The following is a 19,728-nucleotide window of genomic DNA, read 5'->3' as shown; positions in this document are numbered from 1 at the left end:
AAAACTGTAGTAGAGGGCAAATGAGGGGCACATTTGACATCAACTCCAGCCTCTGCAAATGCAGCCACATGGGCGTGCACCTGCTCAGATGCACACATACATCAAGTTTTTCCTTAGAGAGACTGTGCTCACACTGGTCCACCTCGCCTCCTCCTGACCATCAGGAGTTTGTTCCTGTGATTCAACTGTAAACTATAAACTTTCTCAATTTTTAACTATCTTAACTTACCTCTGAAATCTGCAAATACACTATACATGATAAATTCCTAAGACAAAGGCATGTTAATAGCATTTATTGGACTCAACTTATTTTACTTGCTAGTATCTCAATGTCCTCCAACTTAACCTAACAGGCTTATTTTTTTATTTTTTTTCTCACTGTGTCAAAACTATTATTATTATCTATACGGTCAGAACTGGACAGCATAAATTCCTTCTTGTAGGACTAAAGAGCATTTATAATCTACAAAGATGTTAGCAAAGCCATGTATCTTCAACAACACTGATTTCAAAAACTGGAAAATGATGGTTAACACATTACCCTTAAAGTCAAGGCCTTCACTGCCTTTATGGGCATTTGTGACTTTAACCAGAACACAGCAGAAGGGCTGTCATTACTTCCAACCCCCAAAGTCTTTGAACTGACCTGAATCTAAGTGAAGTACCTCAGCCCACAGGGACTGAGATCCAGGCATGCTGTCCACCTCAGAGACTTTCCAAATGAACACATGCTAAAGGCCTTCTCTCTGATTCCTGCCTAAAAAGATGTGAAGAATTTTTCTTGTCACATGTTCCCACTGTCCTGATGACCTACCTGCCCAAAAGCAAGGGGCCAAGCCACCACAGACTGAAAAACATGAAACCATGAGCCAAAAAAAATCAATCTTTCCTCCTGTTCCTTTTGTTTCTCTGTGGTCACAGCAATAAGAAAAGTAAAGCATATTAAAATCTTTAATCTTACCATGAATAAACAGATCCTGGTGTCACTATCAGCAAAGAACTACAGAAGTAGGCATCCTCCTTAAACTTGTCCAATCTGCCACTATCTGAGGAATGAGTACCTTTCCCACCAAAACCATGTCATCTACTAGGAGTACAAAATTCATTTTCTTCTTACCTGTCCCAGCACTTGTTATTATTCCAGACACATTAACCTCCAGCACATTGTCACTATGACAGTAAACTTGTCCAAGTTTCAAAAGGCAGCATGTAGCAAACATCTCAAAATATCCTTGACTATTAACTCCATTTCTATAAATTTATGCTAAAGACATTAAAAATTATGGAAACAAGTTGTTCAACGCAGTGATAGTTACACTGAATTGCTTATAAAAGCTGTGGCATATCCATAACTGCAACATTACATTACTGTCAAGAAAGAAACAGCATTAAAAAAAGACTGGAACCAACAAGAAAGGCACTTGCTACCAAGCCTAATAATTCATCTTCCATGAACAACATGGTGGGAGGAGAGACTCTCCTATCCTCCACACACCCACTATGAGGCCCACTGGTGTGTGGATGCATGTAAGCTGAGAAGCCACCAAAACCATCTCGGACTTCTCCTCCTTAGGAAGTTTGCTTAGAACAATATTATTAACCATATAAGAAAGTCAGATTCTTGTCAAAAGCAAATGTGATCTACTTTCTGCCCAATTACCATAGGGATTTCCACCTATTAAAGTAATTAACTCTTCTGGACTTCCCAATTCTGTAAGAACTTCCTTAGCAATTAGACTAGGGTAAAGCAAGCTTTAAAATGCAAACAATTTCACAGTGAAAGCATTCACGGACAGTCCAATTTAAAATAAAATCCAACTGAGTTATTATTGCAGAGAGGTGGGAAAGGAGTGGGCTCATCTACACAAACTCACTATTGTGTATGTATAAAACAGTTACCACAGCACTGTTCTACCTCATTCCCCAAAACACATATACATATAGCTTCGTTTAACCCTTAGTAAATGCCACAAGTTTCTGGAGGTACAGTCTACCTCCTTGGAACTTTTTGTCTGATTTAGGAAAACACTCAGAAAATTCTACAGTGAGAATTCTGGCGTTTGTCACACATTATTTGAAAATATCACCCTAAATGTGTAAGCAAACATGAAAAGCTTTGGACAGAAAGCAAGCTGAGATAGTCTCTAGAACCTGTCTTAGTCACTGCTCTATTGCTGTGAAGAGACACCATGGCCATGGTAATGCTTATAAAAGAAAGCAAGCATTGAGGGCTTGCTTACAGTTTCAGAAGTTTGGGACACTATTGTTATGGCGGAGTGCATGGCAGCACACATGGCACTGGGGCAGTAACTGAGAATTACAACCTGATCAGAGAGACAGAGACAGGGATGGACAGACAGACAGACACTGGGTCTGGCATAGACTTGTGAAACCTCGAAACCCATCCCCAGTGCCACACTTCCTCCAAAAACCACATCTACTAAAACAAGGCCATACCTCTTAACCCTTCTCAACTAGTGCTGCTCCCTGGTGACTAAGTATTCAAATATAGGGACTATGGGGCCATTCTCATTCACATCGCTACATCGTCCAAGAAAAAAATATCAAGATGTAAATAAGTTTACATCTTATAAACTTGTACATAAGTTACTTATTTATGTAAATAAGTCATTTATTAGTGGACATAATTAAGTACTATTTTTTGCCCATAAATTGATGTTTTTGAAAAGGTCCTAACCTTTGAGAATAGCAGGAGTAAATGACACTCTAAGAGGGCATACACCCTACCTGCTTCATGTACATGTAATACATAAGCAAATCCCGACTGACGTGTTTCTTTTTTTGTCACACACACCTTCTGGACCCAAGTTTTAGAACCTTGGTGGGGGGTGAGGGGACGCTGGACACTTTATACTTCAAAGCCAACATGCTAATCAATATTAAGAAAGAAGTGGCTAACAGTGTTACTGATGAACAGTGAGTGACACCGGATGAGCATTGGGCAAATGAGAAAATGAGAAAAATTAAAAAGCTAGTCTCTTGATTCAGGGAGTCAGTCTTGTACATGCACTGTTCAACTTGTTCCAATAATGTCTTTTTACTTAATGTGACTTTTGATTAGATTTAGCAACTGAAAAAGAAATTATATATGGGACAGAACCCTTGATTAATGAGCAGGCCAGGGTGGTGAGTCCCTGTCTCAAATCATCATCATCATCATCATCATCATCATCATCATCATCATCTATTCTTTCTACCACATACCCTGTGTATACATGTTCACTTTCTAAAAACATGGTTCTTCAAAGAAACCCCTAGATTTATTTCAACTTCTAAAGTCTTCAGCACTCAAGACACAGTTACTGATGGGCCTCAATCATACAAAGAGAACTGATATGGGCTTCTGTAAAGGGGAGATATGCTTGTCTGTCTCAGTCCTCACTTCTGGATACTACTTGCTTGGTAGTCCCACCTGATAAAAAGATCAATACCACAACGAACTCCACAAGTTTCTGGAGGTACAATCTACCTTTTTGGAAGTTTTTGTCTGATTTAGGAAAACACTCAGAAAATTCTACAGTGAGAATTCTGGCATTTGTCACACATTATTTGAAAATATCACCCTAAATGTGTAAGCAAACATGAAAAGCTTTGGACAGGAAGCAATCTGAGATGGTCTCTAGAACCTGTCCACATTACTTCTATTTTCATCCGTTCAGCCCCACAAGTTCCAGCAGACATCTCTTTGCTGCGGGTGACATCAACTGGCACATGAAAGGAAACTGTACTCTGAGAGAATCCCAGTCAAAAGCTTTCCTTCAAAGTTCGCATAGCCTTAAGGGTAATGACCACTAGAAACCTTCCTTCTAGCCACAAAAATAATTTTTAGGGAGACTTTGTGTTCTAACAACCTTCAAATAATTAGAAGACATCTCTTGTGATGGCATGCTACAGAGTGACCAAATGGACTTGGCTCTGTTCCATATAGCACAAATACATTTCTGGTGCTTTAACACAGAAGTGTTTTTATTCCCAGGAGGACTGTACACTGACATTTTATCATGGTTCCCAGACAACGTGAGGAATAGACTGGGCATCAGCCACTATAGCTTATGGACCAGCTCTACAAAACTCCCTGATCAATTAATTTCATCATCTATATCAATCTAAATAAACTATACTAAGACCCATAAGCAGTAAATGTGTTCATTTTGTTTCCTAAGAAAAGCTCAGCTGAAGTCAGTAATTTCTAAATGATAAAATTTTAGTCATTAAGTTTTAAGACTTTTACTACAAAAACACCAGATTTAGAAATGTAATCAGCCAGGGCTCAACAGTTACAAGCACTTACTGTTCTTGTGTATGATCAAGCTCAGTTCCCAGCACCCAGTCCCTACCCATATCAGGCAGCTCACAGACACCTGTAACTTCAGTTCTAGAGGCTCCCTCACCCTTTTCTAGCCTAAAGGCTCCTGCATGCATATGGTGCACAGACAGACAAGTAGATATAGATATATATATATAGATATAGATATAGATATAGATATAGATATACACACACATATACATAAAATAAAAATAAATAAATCCTTTCTCAAATACACGAGTTTTTAAGCCTTTAGTTTATTTAAAACATGAAGGACTGGCCCTCTCTCCACTATTTCTTTTCCCTGGTTCTCTATATCCCATCAATAAAGCCATAACAACACCTTTAGAAACACTCTTCTCAGGTCAGAAAACCATGAAAACTTCTGAAAAGATTCAGGAAACATGTTCCCTCCAGTTTTACTAATTGTCTTTTTATTACTATCAATTAAAAACAATAAGAGATAATTACTGTAAAGGTTCCACAATTAAGGCTGTGAAGGTGCATGCTTGCAAACCCAGCACTCAGCAGCTGAGGCAGGAAGATCTTTGAATTCAAACGAGCCAAAACTACATAGTAAGATTCTGGCTCAAAAAATAAAGAAAAAGTCAGAAGAATCAGACACTAGAAAGCCTTTCTTCCACACATAAACCTTTCCCCAACATTTCAGTGTGCTGCATCACCAAAAATGACTACCAACATAATCTAATTTCACTTATTACCAAAGAACAACAGCCACCTCTTCAGTACATAGCTTTCTACCTAACAATTTAGTTGTAAACTAAGAGTCAGAGAACGTGTTTGTAATTCCACCATGAGGAGACTGAAAGGGGGAGCTGCAAAACCTCAAGGTAGCCTGAGCCACAAAATGAGTTAAATCAATCTGGGTTATGGTGGAGACAAAAGGAGTGGGAGTAATATTCTATTGCTATACAAACATTCCCAAGAAAAACACTTAAAAGACACAGACATGTTTAAAGCCAAAAAAAGTGATAAAGCCAAAGCTACAGAAACGATATTGCCAAATTTTCCTTCAAGACCGAGAAGTCTTCTACAATGGGCTCATAAACACACTGAAATAAAAACTAAATTATTGGGATAGCCTCCTAAATACTCTCGATGTGATTAACACAGGATTTCTGATATTTTTCCAAAGAAAATCCCATGTCCAGGGTCCTGTGATAGACACTGTTCTTGTACCCTATCCACACCAAAGTCAGCTGGCTGGCAGACCTCAGGCAAACTTGATGTCTATAAAAAAAAAAATTCTCAGAAACATGTTTCTAAGTAAAATTTTGCCTTCACTCCCAGAGACTGGTTTACAAAGCAAGCAAATCATACTGTGAGGCTCATCTATTAACGACATAGTGCACTAAAACATTCCAGAGGCATATTCACATCAACCAAGGTAGCCGCAGCACAATTAACCAGTAGGTAATAACTCAAGTTCAGTACTAGAAATGCAGGAACTATACATCTATAACTCACAAATGAAAAAATATTTCTCCCTGAAGTAATTTCACATTCTGAAAAACTCAATGATCCAACAGTATTAAAAGAAATATAACATAGTTATCATAAATAACTTATTTTTATTATCTAAAATAAATATATTATCTTAAATATTTATAAAATAAAAAATCAGACATGCATAGACTGTATTTAAAAAAAAAAAAAACATGAGGTACAAAGTGAATATTCAATTTCTACCAAATCTGGACCCCAAATTAAAAGTGGAATCTCACACTACCTGTGCATATAAATACACATATACCCATCTCCAATAAGCTTTCACTAACATAAAACAAGTAACAACAATAATTGATTGGAATCGTGATGTAGAAACAGAAAGAACAAAAATTGTGCATGTCAAACAATGGAAACATTAATCTCTCAGAGCTTCCATTAGTCATGGTCATCTTAGAACAGTCCTGATTATGATGGCGAATTGGGTATTGCTGCTTCGACTAATTTTCTGTTCTTTGCTACACTACATCTTCTCCAACAGTTACTGTATGATATATACTTAGTGTTAATGAATAAATATGTTTCCCTAATTCTGAAACAGCCTTTGGCATTTCTGAAAAACTATGAGCCAACATAACCACTTTTCAACTGACAATTTTAAATTTTAATTTTTAAAGAAGCAGTGATTTAACAAACTTAATGCTTGCATTCTAAAGCAAACTAGAAGAGTGCTGCAAACATTAAAAATTGCACTTTAAATGTTTTAATTTATAAAATCACAGAAAAAAGTGTTACTATGTAAGCTTATCCTTATCCTAAAATATAAGCAATGATTTATATAAAAACAAATGCTACTAAGTGAAGGCTGGCCATCCCTACTGACTCTCCAACTCCCTCTCTTCTCCCTGATAAATGCACTTTTTGTCCTGAGTCCTCCAGAATCAGTCAACACCGACAGCTCTGCTTAAGGCTGAAGTAGGTTAGGCCCACAGCAGGACCCCTGAGCTTCCAGCTCTCAACAAGAAAGCAACTACAAGGGGCGTAGTAGAATTTACCTACAGTCCCAACTGCTCAGAAGGATGAGGCAGGAAGACGACTTGAACATAGAGTTCAAGGCCAATCTCAGCAAGAAAGTGAGACTCCACCCTCATCTCTAGAAAGTGCAAGCAAGCAAGCAGTGAATATGAAACACACAGCATCCTTAGGCTTGTTCATTCCTGAAATCAGCAGAAATAAGGTTTCCTGGACACATCAGCTTCTGTAACCATTCTCACCCTGGCTTCAGTTTCTAAGCAGTTTATATGTAGCATCAGTAGTTAAATATTGATAATCAGTGGGGACTCAACTCTGTCCACTATGCTGTAAGCCTGCTAAGGGCAGGTTTCTCTTTTTATTCATTTCTATACAAGAATCTCACTTAGTGTCGATGTGTATCTCATAAAGACGTGAATATGATGTTGAATCTCAAAAGGCAGAAAATAAAGAGAAGCAGGAAAAAGAAGGGGAGTTGGAGAACACCAGGAGAAAGCAGGGGCAGTAAGAAGCAGCATGAAAAAGTAAGTGCAAAAGTGTGCCTGCATATCCGCATCCCACACACTTGATTAAGCTCCCACTCAAGGTTTTAGGCCCCGGCCTCTCTTGTTATAACGAGTTTGGCATGAACACCAAATCAGGCAGAGCTGCCTCGAGGGCGGGGCACCCAGCCCAAATACTGCCAACCTATCCGCAGAGCTCTTCGCAGCACAGCACACACTAGGGAAAACACAAACATGTGCCTCTTGTTTTATACACACAGCAGAACTAAAGGCAAAGAGAATGCAGTGAACACAGTAAGTTCTAAATACAGCAGCAGTAGAATGTGTAATAAAAGCTTTTGATTGCTAAGTATTAAGCAAGTGTTATGTTAAAATGTAAATGAAAACTAAAAGTTACCACGGATGTATTAAAAATTAGGATAGTGTAAAACAGAAACGACAACTTCATATGTGTAAAATTATAGGTTCATTATGGGCAGGAATTTATTTACACTTTGGATTTAGTATTTACGCTAAAAGGAAAATAATAGTGTGCCTACTAAAAAACTTTTATCCCTAGCATATTGTTGCCTCCTCTCTATTACGTACCACGTACTCACATTAGATAACCCCTTCAATAGATAATTTCTGCTCAGTGCATTACAAAGAAAGCCACAATGTCCAGCCAGTGAACACGGAGACAGAGGTGGTGGCGCACACCTCTGACATCTGCACTCGGCGAGGCAGAGGCGGCGGGTCTCTCCGAGTCTGTCTATAAGGTGGGTCCAGGACAGCCAGGACCGTTGCACAGAGAAACCCTGTCTCAAAAAAACAAAAACAAAAAAACAGAAATACTTTCTCTGCAGGTTAAGCTCTTAAACTCTGCCTACAAAGTAATTTATTAAGAATGATACACATCAATTAGTTATCATTCTTCCTCAGACACAAAGAAGCAGAAGCAGACAATAAAAATTTCATTTTGGAATGTCTTCCTGTAAACTAGAGTAGCTGTCTTCAGATGAAACTTTAAAAATAAATAAACCCTGCATTTATGTTTAAAATTCAAAATGTACTTTGCGTTAGATTTATAAATACTGTCTTTTTATTTTTTAACAAAATGTATTCTATATTCTATGAATCCAAACATTTTAATTATTTATTTATTTTTTATTATTTATTTATTTACAGTGCTCACACCAAGAGACTAGCACTTCCAGGGCCAAAGATCTATAGCTGAGCTAAGCCCTGCCCGTGAGTCTGTGGAGACTAATGTCCCAATAGAAAACAGAGGTGAGGGTGACACATGACTGCAACAATTACTTGTTTTAAAGGGGAAAAAAAGTAAGTACATACATTAAATACTTTCAAATAAAACCTAGTCTTTGCATACAGTTATGGCTTTTTATACCACAATCTCAAGGGTGAACTTTCAACTTGTGATTTAAATTATAGTTAAATCTAAATGCTTCTTTTTCTATGTCCATATACATCTAAATGTCTATACACATTTTTTTCCTATAGTTTCAAGTAAAAATCAAGAACAATTTATAGGCAAGAATGTAACAGTGGGTGGGAAGGGACAGAATGAAAAATGGAAGCTCTTTCAGTGAAGAATCAACATGGTCTGTTAGTTGAAACAACAGTGGACACATTCCCAATACCAAGATGGAATTAAAAAAAAAAAAAAGTAACAGAATATCAAAATTTTAGCTTACTTTGTGCCTTTTCACAGAAGTTTATCTGAAAGCCTAAAGTAAAAGAGACAAGTTGCAGTTCATTTGCTGTAAATCAAACAAACCAAATCAGAACATGACATTGCTTTACAGTACACTATAAAGAACAGTTCAAATCACTTTACCACACCATTCAGACAAGGTCAGCAGAGGGCTTGCTGTAAAAACTCAGCTCTATCAGACACACTGCATTACACTCAAAGTTTAAATAATCTTATATGTCATCTTAATCATTATTTTCACATATATTCAATAAAAATTTTTAAAACTGTTTCATCAAGTTTTTTAATGTTTTCAACCTATAAATTCTGAATATATTACAGTATATTTTACTAGCCAAAATTATTGATTTAGAAGTGCCCAAGCTAATTATACCCATGAGTAAGAAACTTTAGCAATTCACAAGCTATAAAACTTAACACACATACAACAAAATTTTCTAGACAATCTGCTAACTTCAGTGACAAGAGTAAAATCACTAAAGAAAAGGTAAAATTCTATAGTAGGTGTTGGGGATTGGGGGTGTTTGTTAGGTGTAATGATATACTTTGTGATTGCAGCACTGATGGAAGGATTGCTTCTAGTTTGGGGCCAACCTGGCCTATATAGCAAGTGAGGCCTTTCTCTCCCTCTCCTCCAAAGGTGTCCTTGAAAATGCTACGGCAGAGTGCGGCTTTAGAAATTATAGGAAGAAAATCTGTGAACACTCCTGTGAATCTATCTCCAGGTCTCATGGGATCTGGCTATACCCTATGTAAGTACCACCCATAAGTCATTATTTGTCAAATGTCCCAATAAAGTAAGTCACTTAAGAAAGCAAGGGATTACAAGTTTGAAGCCAGCTGTAGTCACATAGCAAGAACCTGTCTCAAAAATCAAAATGGCCAGATGCAGTGGCCCAAGCCTGTAATCTCACCACTCAGGAAGGCAAAGTCAGGCAGATCTCTGAGTTTAAGGCCAGCCTGGTTTACAAAGCGAGTCTAGGACAGCCAAGGCTACAAGAAAAAACCATGTCTTGAAAAAGAAAAAGAAAATCAAAATGAAGTCCACTGTCTTTACAAAACATTCTTTTGCCCCCTAGTTTACTGAGTCAGTCATGTGTTTTTCTTAGAAATCTGCCTATACTTGTATGTATTACTGCTTTAGGAAACAAAACAGGAGGGGGCTGAATTGTTTGTACAAATTCAATCAAAACATGTTTTTAAAAAAGGAAAAGAGCAAGCCAAATCTAAGGGAAGAGCTGTTTAACTAGTCCTTCATATCCAGCTGCCAAAATCCTTAAAACTCTAGATACAGTTATATTTTACATTTAAAATATACAAAAGCTGGAAACCCTTTATATGGTTACTTAGTTAAATATTTAATCTACCGAATGACATTGCTGACCATTTAATCTACCAAATGACAAGCCTTAAGGAGACATAAATGGAAACAAAGTCCTGGGAAGCCTGGGCAACACGACTCTTAAGAGCCAAACTCCACATGAAGGGTAACATGCTGTATCACTAACCATGTAGCAGGAACAGAAAACAGGAAGAAAATTAGAAACCCATGCTCTTTAGGCTGCAGTGTCTAAATGCCAGCCAGCCTCCTAGGAGACAAAATGAGCAGAGTATAGCTCAGGAGGAAAGGGATCCTTGGAAATAACCCTGAAATCGAGAAGCCTGAAACAAAGAAACAATCTTAAGACAGGAGCAAACTTTCTCTTCAAAGCAAATGGCTGCTATGGGGGCCAGGGTTTGTGGGGAAGATGTGGTATTGACAGAGCCAGAGAACAAAATAGCAATATGAATGGTAGAGCAAGAAAAATAGTTGTACAAGCCTTTAATCCTAGCACTGAGGAGGCAGAGGCAAAAGCAGGCAGAATCTCAGAGTTAGATGCCACCCTGACCTGTAAAGCAAGTTCCAGGCCAGCCACAGCTACATAGTAAGACCTTGTCTCAAAAAGATAAAAAAATAAATAAACTTGAAAGGTGTATGTAAAAACAGGACTCAAAATGAGTATGAGGTTTCACACACAAACAAATAGTCAGTAAAGTCTGATAAATGTTTTTAAAAGAGGACTACGGAGTGGCTCAGTGGAAGAATGTTTACCTAGCATGTAAAGGAGCTGGGCCTGAGAATGGTGAAGCATCACCAATTATTTGTATACCACATTAGAGCTAACCTAGTCTGTGTGCTAAACAAAATTCCTAAAGTTCTGCCATCAATCCAGAATCACACAAATGAAGGTTTGAAGGTCTAGCAAAACTATACACTAGCTTGTTTTACTTAATCGTGGAAGAGACAACTAAGTGTCTGAATTCTGAACCTTTATCTGTTTACTTTCACAAATTCTCACTCTGCAAAGATAAGCTGTACTGACAACCACAACACAGCATTTCACCATCTTCTTGGTAATTCTATTACTTTTCAAAAACATTTATTAAATATGTTTTCAAAAGAACTATTCTAGCTAAATAATTTTATGTTCCATGTGTGTCTATGTGGAAGACCTGTACAAGTCAGAAAGTTAGTGCCCAGTGGCTCACTGGGCTCATTATACTCAAAGAGCTTGTGTAAATGGTGACAGTAAAATGATGTGATCTACCCTCTATACTTTTACTTTTGTAGCATGTAAGTTCCCATGAATACACACATTTGTTCAATTTGCAGCCTCTCCTAGCTCCTAAACTCCATCCTGCCATTCATTCACACTGTCTCCCAGCTCATCAGTGCTGTCAGGTAAATCTTTTGATAGTAACTAATCACTGCAAGCCTTTTCTCTATTCTTTACATCCTTATCTACTCCGTAGGACTCAATTTTATGACCATCCACTTCAATCTCCCTATTGCATCTAGGGGGAATCCTTCTATTTTCCTGGCCCCAGAAAAGTAAACCTCTGCTTCCCCCTAACCAGAGAGGCAAACTCTACAGCACCAAATGCCAATAAGGCCACATAGGAAATAAAGCTATGTGAGGATTTCTCCTCCCAAGCTCATCCCAGGCTTTCCTCTCATTTTTCTGCCCTCAATTCTGAGACATCTTAACTAGTCATGACTGGAAATCTACAATTTACTACAGGAAGATGGTCTGTAGTAGTTTAAAAGCCTGGTTATACTTACAAATAAATAGAGAAGCAGAAGGTAAGCAGCATTTGACAAGTAGTAAACAAAACGAGGATCTCACACCAGCATTGTGGGCCCTTCTTGGAACTTTGGCCATTTCACTTAAATTCTAGCTTTCTTGTTTATACATACAGTTAAGACACTGTCCAGTGACCCCTGGGGTTGAAAGGTGTAGTTAAACCTAACTCTGGATATACGTTGGTCCTTCTGGAGTTCCGCAGTTATCTCTGCTCTCCTCCCTTTGAGTGGGTAGTATAACACAGTACACATCTTTCTCATCTGAACATTTAGGGGTTTTGAGTTACTGAATGTGTATATTCAGCTGTAGAAATGTATCATGAAGCCACACTACTATAAAAGAAATCAGAGAATTCTTACTGGCTCATGCAGCAGCCAATCCTTCCTTCTAGCACAATCATCAAGATTATTGTTGCTGGCCACCTTTCCACTTTCACCTCAACAGAGGCAAAAACAGAATGTCTCAGTTGCAGCTCTTGCTAGGCACAGTCTGATGTCCTGAGGCTTCTGACATCCCCTAAAGTGATTATCTCTTTACAAACGCCTCAGCCGGATCCTGAGGAAACTGCCAAAAGAACCAGAAAGGGGCTGGAGAGATGGCCCCATGGTTAAGAGCACTAGTTGCTCTTCCAGGGGACCTGGGTTCAATTCCTAGCACCCACATGGTGGCTCACAACCACCTGTCTCTTCAGTGCCAGGAGATCCAATGCCCTCTTCTGGCCTTTCAGGCTCCAGGCATGTTCATGGGATGCATATATGCATGCAGACAACACACCCACACACATAAAATACAACAGAATGAGAAGAGACACCCAATAAATGTCATCTCTTGGCAAAGCCATCCACTCAATACGTTTAAACATGGCATTTATTAGGGTAACTCCCACCCCAGCCCAATGCATGCACGTGTGCACACAGCGCACACACACATTCATGAAGCAACACTTTTCTTATCCTTTTTATAAACTGTTTCAGCAATTTTGTGTAAGATGAAATACAACAGAGCTGTAAAAAGGTAGTGCAATATCCACTTCTGTCCTCTTCCCTAGTGCCGGGAATGTGTGCTGTTCCTGAAGGCACTGAGCTACACGAAGTTTGTTTTCTCCTTTGAAAGGCCCACCTTGGGCAGTGTTAATATGGCTATGCTTCTTTTGCAGTGTTACCACAGTTTAGCTGATCTTAGGACTCTTTTCACCATTTCATCTAGGGTACACTCTTCAAAAAGTGAGAAAATATGTATTCTAGAAGATTCCCTCTTCATCTTATTAAATAGGCTCTCCTTTTTAAGAGACTTTCAACATGTGCTTTAGGGGAGAACTAGTTTACCAGGCTGCATCCGTACCAGGTCACATTAGACACTATAGAAGAAACGGTGTTTGGGGCTGGTAGTGAAGCGCACAGTAAAGTGCCGCCATGTCCGGCGGCTCATCGCAGCGGTAGACCTGGTGAGATCTAGTTCTACCGGGGGAGGGGGGGATTATCCTTATTGGCTTAGAGGAGATGGGATTCCCTGCTCTTGGGGTGGGGGATTCCTGGGTTAGGATTCTGGACAGTACGTATAAAAAGGAGAAAGTAAGTAGCCAGGAGGTGGTGGCACACGCCTTTAATCCCAGCACTCCAGGAGGCAGAGACAGGTGGATCTCTGTGAGTTCAAGGCCAGCCTGGTCTACAAAGCAAGTGCAGGACAGCCAGGGGTTACACAGACAAACCCTTTCTCAAAAAACCTAGAGAGAAAGAGAGAGGAGAAAATGAGCTGAACACAAGTATCCCTCATCACTCTCTTCTTCATGACAATAAACACAATGTGGCCAGCAACTTCAAATTCTTGAAACCTTAACTCCCTGCCGCAGTAGACTGTACCCTGGTACAGTTTTGCCAAGGCATTTGATCACAACAACACAAAAAGTAACTAAGACGGTGCAAACCCAAGCACTCGAGTTTAATATCTACTAGCCGTATGAAAGACCGGGTTTAAGCAGCTCGTGCCTGCAACCCCAGAGCAGGGCTGAGAGACAGAAGGGCCCTGGGGCTCACTCACTAGCCAGTCTACATTACTTGAAGGTCCCCATGCCCCAGTAAGACCATCTTTTAAAGAGTGTTGATCTCAAGGTTGATTTCTGACCTCCACCTGCATACATCCTTACACACACACACATACACACACACACACACACACGTAGTCACACACTTGTGCACACCACATTTACAGACAAAAAACAGTATTCTACAACTCTTCCCTGTCTGCAGTTAGGATCTATTGTTGCTGTCGTTTTCATTTTATTTATTTATCTACTGTGTGTGGAATAGGCTTGTATGTCCCAAGCCAGCCCTGAACTATACAGTAGAGGATGATACTGAGCTTCTGTTCCTTCTGCCTCCACCTCCCCAGGGCTGGGTCGCAGCATGCACCACACCCAGTTTATATGGTGCTTGGGCTAGAACCTAGGGCTTCTTGCACATTAGGCAACTCTACCACGTCAGCTACGTGCCAACCCCGCATTCAGTTCTTTAAGCCACACACTAAATCAAAGGCAGGGTTTCTATTTGTTTTATACATTCAAGTATTTCTGAGAAGAAAAAAGCATACTGATCTTAAATCTCCACTTTCTTTTAAAAGACCCACTTCATGACATAAGTTTATGTTCCTGCATAGTTATCATACTTTTACTTTAACTGGCATATATAAAATGCTCACCCAAGAGTGGGCACTGATCACATACTATACACCTACACTTAAGACTTAAGGAGAAAAACAAAACAAAACAAACAAAAAAAATGAAAAACTGCCTAGTTCAATACATTAGGAAAATCAAGCATACATTCATGCGATAGCTATCTGTAAAGCAAATGCTTTACAAATGTTTCAGTGTTCTTCACAATCGATGGGGTTCTAAAGTGGACATGCTGCACACATCTGTAGCCCCAACCCTTAGGAGAATTATAAGTTTAAGTTCAGCAGACAGGGAAAGACCCTATCTAAATAAATGAATAAAAACACAAGAAATTCTAACTATACTAGATAATTTTTTAAAAACATTTTTAAAGCGACATTTCTCAATTACTCAAGTTTAAGGGTCTATCTTTTTCACAGACCTCTTCTTTTTTCATGTACTGTACATGTGCATCTGTGCATTCAGATGTGTGTGCATGGAGAAGCCACAGGTCAATATATACCATCTTCTTTCACTGTTCTCCAACTTATTTATTGAGATAGCATTCCTCACTGACGCTGCTGGCCAGCATGCTCCAGAACTCCTTCTGTATGTGACTCCCCAAGCTTAGAACTGTAGAGGCGCGTGCCCAGCTTGTTACATGGGCACTGCGGATCCAAACTCAGAGCCCCATGCTTGTGTAGCAAGCACTCTGCAGACCAAGCCGTCTCCCCAGGCCCCTTAAGTCTTTATAAATTCAACTGCTCACATGTTTAAGATCTTTTAAATTCACTACATATTAAGTGACTAGTGGATAAATATAATTTCTGATATTCTTTACATATTTATAGTTTATTATGATGTAAGGCATTTTCACATGTATTAACTTAATCATGATTCTTAAAACAGTCTAAGCTATGTGTCACCTGTTTTAAGAAATGAGAAATTATGGAGAATCAGAAAAATCTGGTAATTTCCCAAGGGTGCAGAGTGTACATACAGCAGACTCTGAGCCTTGGTTTTTCCTAGTCCAAACCCAGGATCCTCCCAACTTTGATGTCTTGTTTCTAAGACACTGCTGGATGCAAAGGTAAAGCCACTAGCACAAAAGAAATCATCCTGCTATGTTTCCACTGCTGAAGCTGCTCAACTCTCAGCTGGCAGGCTTTATTCACCACAACAGTTGCTATCCTATAGCATGCCCACGGTGACTTTATGGAACATTAGGTTACAGACTTATGCCCAGCACACCTGAGATTGCTCACCTGATGTGCTTCCACTAAATTGGCTAAATTCCTGGGCTTTTACAAGCCACTAGAAAGGCTCTTGAATATTAAGATGGGAACTGCACATTTTTAAGTTCATTAAAATTTCTTGAGCTAAAAATTACACTATTACACAGTACTGTGCAAGAAACCTCTCAAGTAAATTTACCTACAATGACAAATTTTCAAGGAAATGATTTTTCAAATTCCCAAATTATTGGGGAAATTTGCTTTTCAATTCTCAACTTATTATTGAGAATAGTAATAGTAATTAGTAATAGCTCATTTGAATATTTTTCTTTCTCAAAAGAAAGCTTATCTTAATATAATACTGTTTACCCAACTTGGCAAGCAGATCTATACTTTGATAATTTTAGTCATCAAATAATCAAAGGAGGAAGGGGGTAAGAGGTGGGGAGAGCATATTCAGCTTGTAAGTGTTTGTACATCTGTATATGGACAAGAGGAATTTTTTTAAAAAAGTGAGTCAGAATGAATGAAAACTCAAACATATGAGCAATAACAAAACCAACTACTATTCTCTATTGTCTGAGACTCTGTGGGAAGATGCTTTAAAAATGGCCAGATCAGAAGTACAACTTCTCTGTGAAAATGTAAAAATGAACAAACCATGACTGTTAAGAAGCCAAAGCCACTACAATTCCCGTTCCAGCCACCCACCACCCACAACCCATTTACAGCTACAATAATACCTCCTAACAGCAGCTTTATCATCATTTGAGAATCTCAGATGCAGAAAACAACAAAATCTCTGGAATTCTAGAAAAATAGGGTCCCTCAACAGTGAAAAATAGGACATTAGCAGGCTAGAAGAACTGTCCAACCTGCAGATAGTAAAGCCTTGAAAAGTAAATGTGTAAGGGGCTAGGCACTCACGGGACCATTACAAATAAAACGACCAGCATGCACAGCATCCTTACAGTATGCCAGACCCAATGCCTTGTGTGCACTCTCCTTGTGCCTGCAGGATAATCATCGTGACTTTCCAACCCAGAATCAGAGGCTTAGCGAGGCTAAGCACTCATGAAAAGCGGGGTGGGGTGAGAAAGGATTCAAATCCAGGACTCCAGAGCTCTGGCCATTAAGCATTACAATATACAGGAACTAATGTTTCCAACTTTGGACCACAGTTGGGTCACAGATGTCAAGCTAGGGGCCTACTCTCCTGGAGACTGTTTCATGACCGAGGTATAACCGAATGCCCTTTGTATGTCTGCTGGTCAGCAGGACCTAATCATGAACAGTTCTGAGAAAGGCTGTCTTTTGGGTAGCAAGCATATTAAATGGGAGGCAGCCTGGGAAACACAGGAAGACTTCCTCATAGATAGATAGATAGATAGATAGATAGATAGATAGATAGATAGATAGATAGACAGACAGACAGACAGACAGACAGACAGACAGACATAGATCGGTCCAAAGGAAACAAGTGGTAAAAAATGGGGATTCTGGCTCAAACCTAGGGAAAAAATTACTAATTTGCTGCTCAAGCTTTCTAACTCATATAATGCTACACAGCACCTTGAACATTTCAATTACTTCTCTTTATTCTGAGTAATCAAAGCAGGTTCAAAACACAAGCTATAACAAGCATGTTCCTGCATCAAGCAAAGATGTACTGGTAAAGACTCAAACAAACAAACAAACAAAAAACTGCACTGGTGAATGGCTCAGTGGTTAAGAACACTTGTCATTTTTGCAAGGGAACCAGGTTTGAGTCCCAGCACCCACATGGCAGCTCACAGCCATCTGCAAAGCCAGCCCCAGGGAATCTGATGACCTCTTCTGACCTTTCCAGCACCAGGCATGCATGTGCTGCTCATATATACATGCATGAAAAACATTCACACACACACACACACACAAAAAAAAATATTTTTAAAGTTCAGCAATGATTCAAAGACACTTCAGGACCCTTTTAAAAACGGTTCCAGATATCCAAATGCAGAGATGGACAGCAGAGTAATTCCTGTACATGTGACTCTCAGTTCCTAGAAGCTCTTCCCTTTTCACTGCTCTCACCGCCCAGTCCCCATCTCTGTTCTTTCCAGACAGGCTTGCTCTGTCCATCTTATCAAGACTGCCCTGCTATCTTCTATCACAAAACCCAGCTTGTTGCCTACATTTTTCTTAAGCAACTTCTCCCCTCCATGTCTTCCCTCCTCCATCCTCAGGCGAACATGCTCAGAGGTGAGACAGCTGGGTTCACTGGTCTCTATACACTCAAAACAGAGCTCAGTGCTGGCTCTAAGCAGTTGCTCAGTATTTTCTGAGCAACAACAAGAAACAATGTACACAGGTTTTTCAAACTGTCAGACTCTTCCCTCACACACACACACACACACACACACACACACAAACAAACAGATACATTGAAATAGATACATTGTTTTACTATTTATTGTGTGTTCAAGTGCAGAGGTCAGAGGTCAGAGAACAACTTGAGGGAATCAGTTCTCTCCTGCCCTGTAAGCCCCAGAAATTGAACTCAAATCAGGCTTGTCTCTACCCTTAAAATATTTTTTTAAAACTTTAAGTCACCCATTGTGGACAACACACAAGATAAGATAATCCTAAATTATCTTAGCAGATAGAAAAGGTATGAGATCAAGAAATTCATCTTGTATTCTTTATAATGGGCTATGCAGCATAGCAGACATCCAATTAACTAGCTCAATTCGAATTAATCAGCTTACAGCCTGCAATGAATATAGCTTCTGAATGAAGAGCTCGTTCTATATGTGTGTGTGTGTGTGTGTGTGTGTGTGTGTGTGTGTATACCTCCCATAAATTTTTCTTATGGGAAGGGATGTAAAAACAGATCGTATTTTTGCTGCCAGAATCATGCTATGCTGTCATAAACACAAAATATTCAACATATAATCTGCTGAACTTAACTACACACAAGAAGCCCTTTATGGAGAGTTTAACCAAAAAGAAACCATGGTCATATTGATACCAAGGATATCCAAACGACTCTAATAATTCAACGTTAAGTCGTTTGCTAAAGTTGTCAAGAGATTTCCGGCCTTGACTGTTTCGAAAAATAGCATAACTATTCAAAATCCACACACACACACAAACACATACAGTAAACTTAAGAAAGGGTCCGTAATGGGCTCGGGCCTGTTATTTTCACAACATCCCCTGTCAAAACCCACACAGAGCTACTAAGGCCTCCCAGTGGGGAATGGCCATTACAGGAGAGCTGCCTCAGATGCCCAGACACGATCTCTTTGACCTCTGCCATTCGGTTTCCTGAATCTCTCTCCCTTTCAGCCGAACTCAGTCTTCTATTTTTATCGGATTTTCTTTTCTGCATGCGAGCATAGCACCAATCCCCGGCCTGGCTCGAAACGCCTCTCCCGGGCCAGTGGCTGCCTATCCACCTTACAGGTGGCCCAGGGCCTCGCAAACCCCCGGCCCTCCCACGCAGACACCCTGCAAAGTTTTGGGGACGGGGGGCAGCGCGGTGGCCCCGCTCCAGCGGCGCCCGGTGAGGCGCAAGATGGCCCTGAGCCGGCCCCACTGCGGCGCGCGGGGGCGGCGGGGCCGAGGGCCGGAGCGCGGCCGACCTGCGAGCGAGGGGCCCGGCCGCGCGCGTCCCCGGAGCCCGCGGGCGCC

At 39.9% G+C, this 19,728-nt stretch overlaps 1 protein-coding gene across 2 annotated transcripts in view; it reads right to left on the bottom strand.

Moving 5' to 3' along the window:
- Map2k4 (mitogen-activated protein kinase kinase 4) overlaps positions 1 to 19,728 on the bottom strand; it is a 96,277-nt gene that overhangs the window by 75,807 nt on the left and 742 nt on the right. The window contains exon 2 of one of the 2 annotated variants that reach the window (XM_055594221.1): positions 9,024 to 9,056. The exons of the other annotated variant lie outside the window; for it this stretch is intronic. Within the exon in view, the coding sequence (XP_055450196.1) occupies positions 9,024 to 9,056 (33 nt within the window). The remainder of the gene's footprint in view (positions 1 to 9,023; positions 9,057 to 19,728) is intronic. 2 annotated transcript variants of the gene reach the window in all.

This window comes from Psammomys obesus, unplaced genomic scaffold, assembly GCF_907164565.1.
Source record: "Psammomys obesus unplaced genomic scaffold, mPsaObe1.curated_primary_1811, whole genome shotgun sequence".
NCBI lineage: Eukaryota > Metazoa > Chordata > Mammalia > Rodentia > Muridae > Psammomys > Psammomys obesus.
Note: the sequence above shows the minus strand (reverse complement) of the source record. Positions and strands in the feature narration are given on the sequence as shown.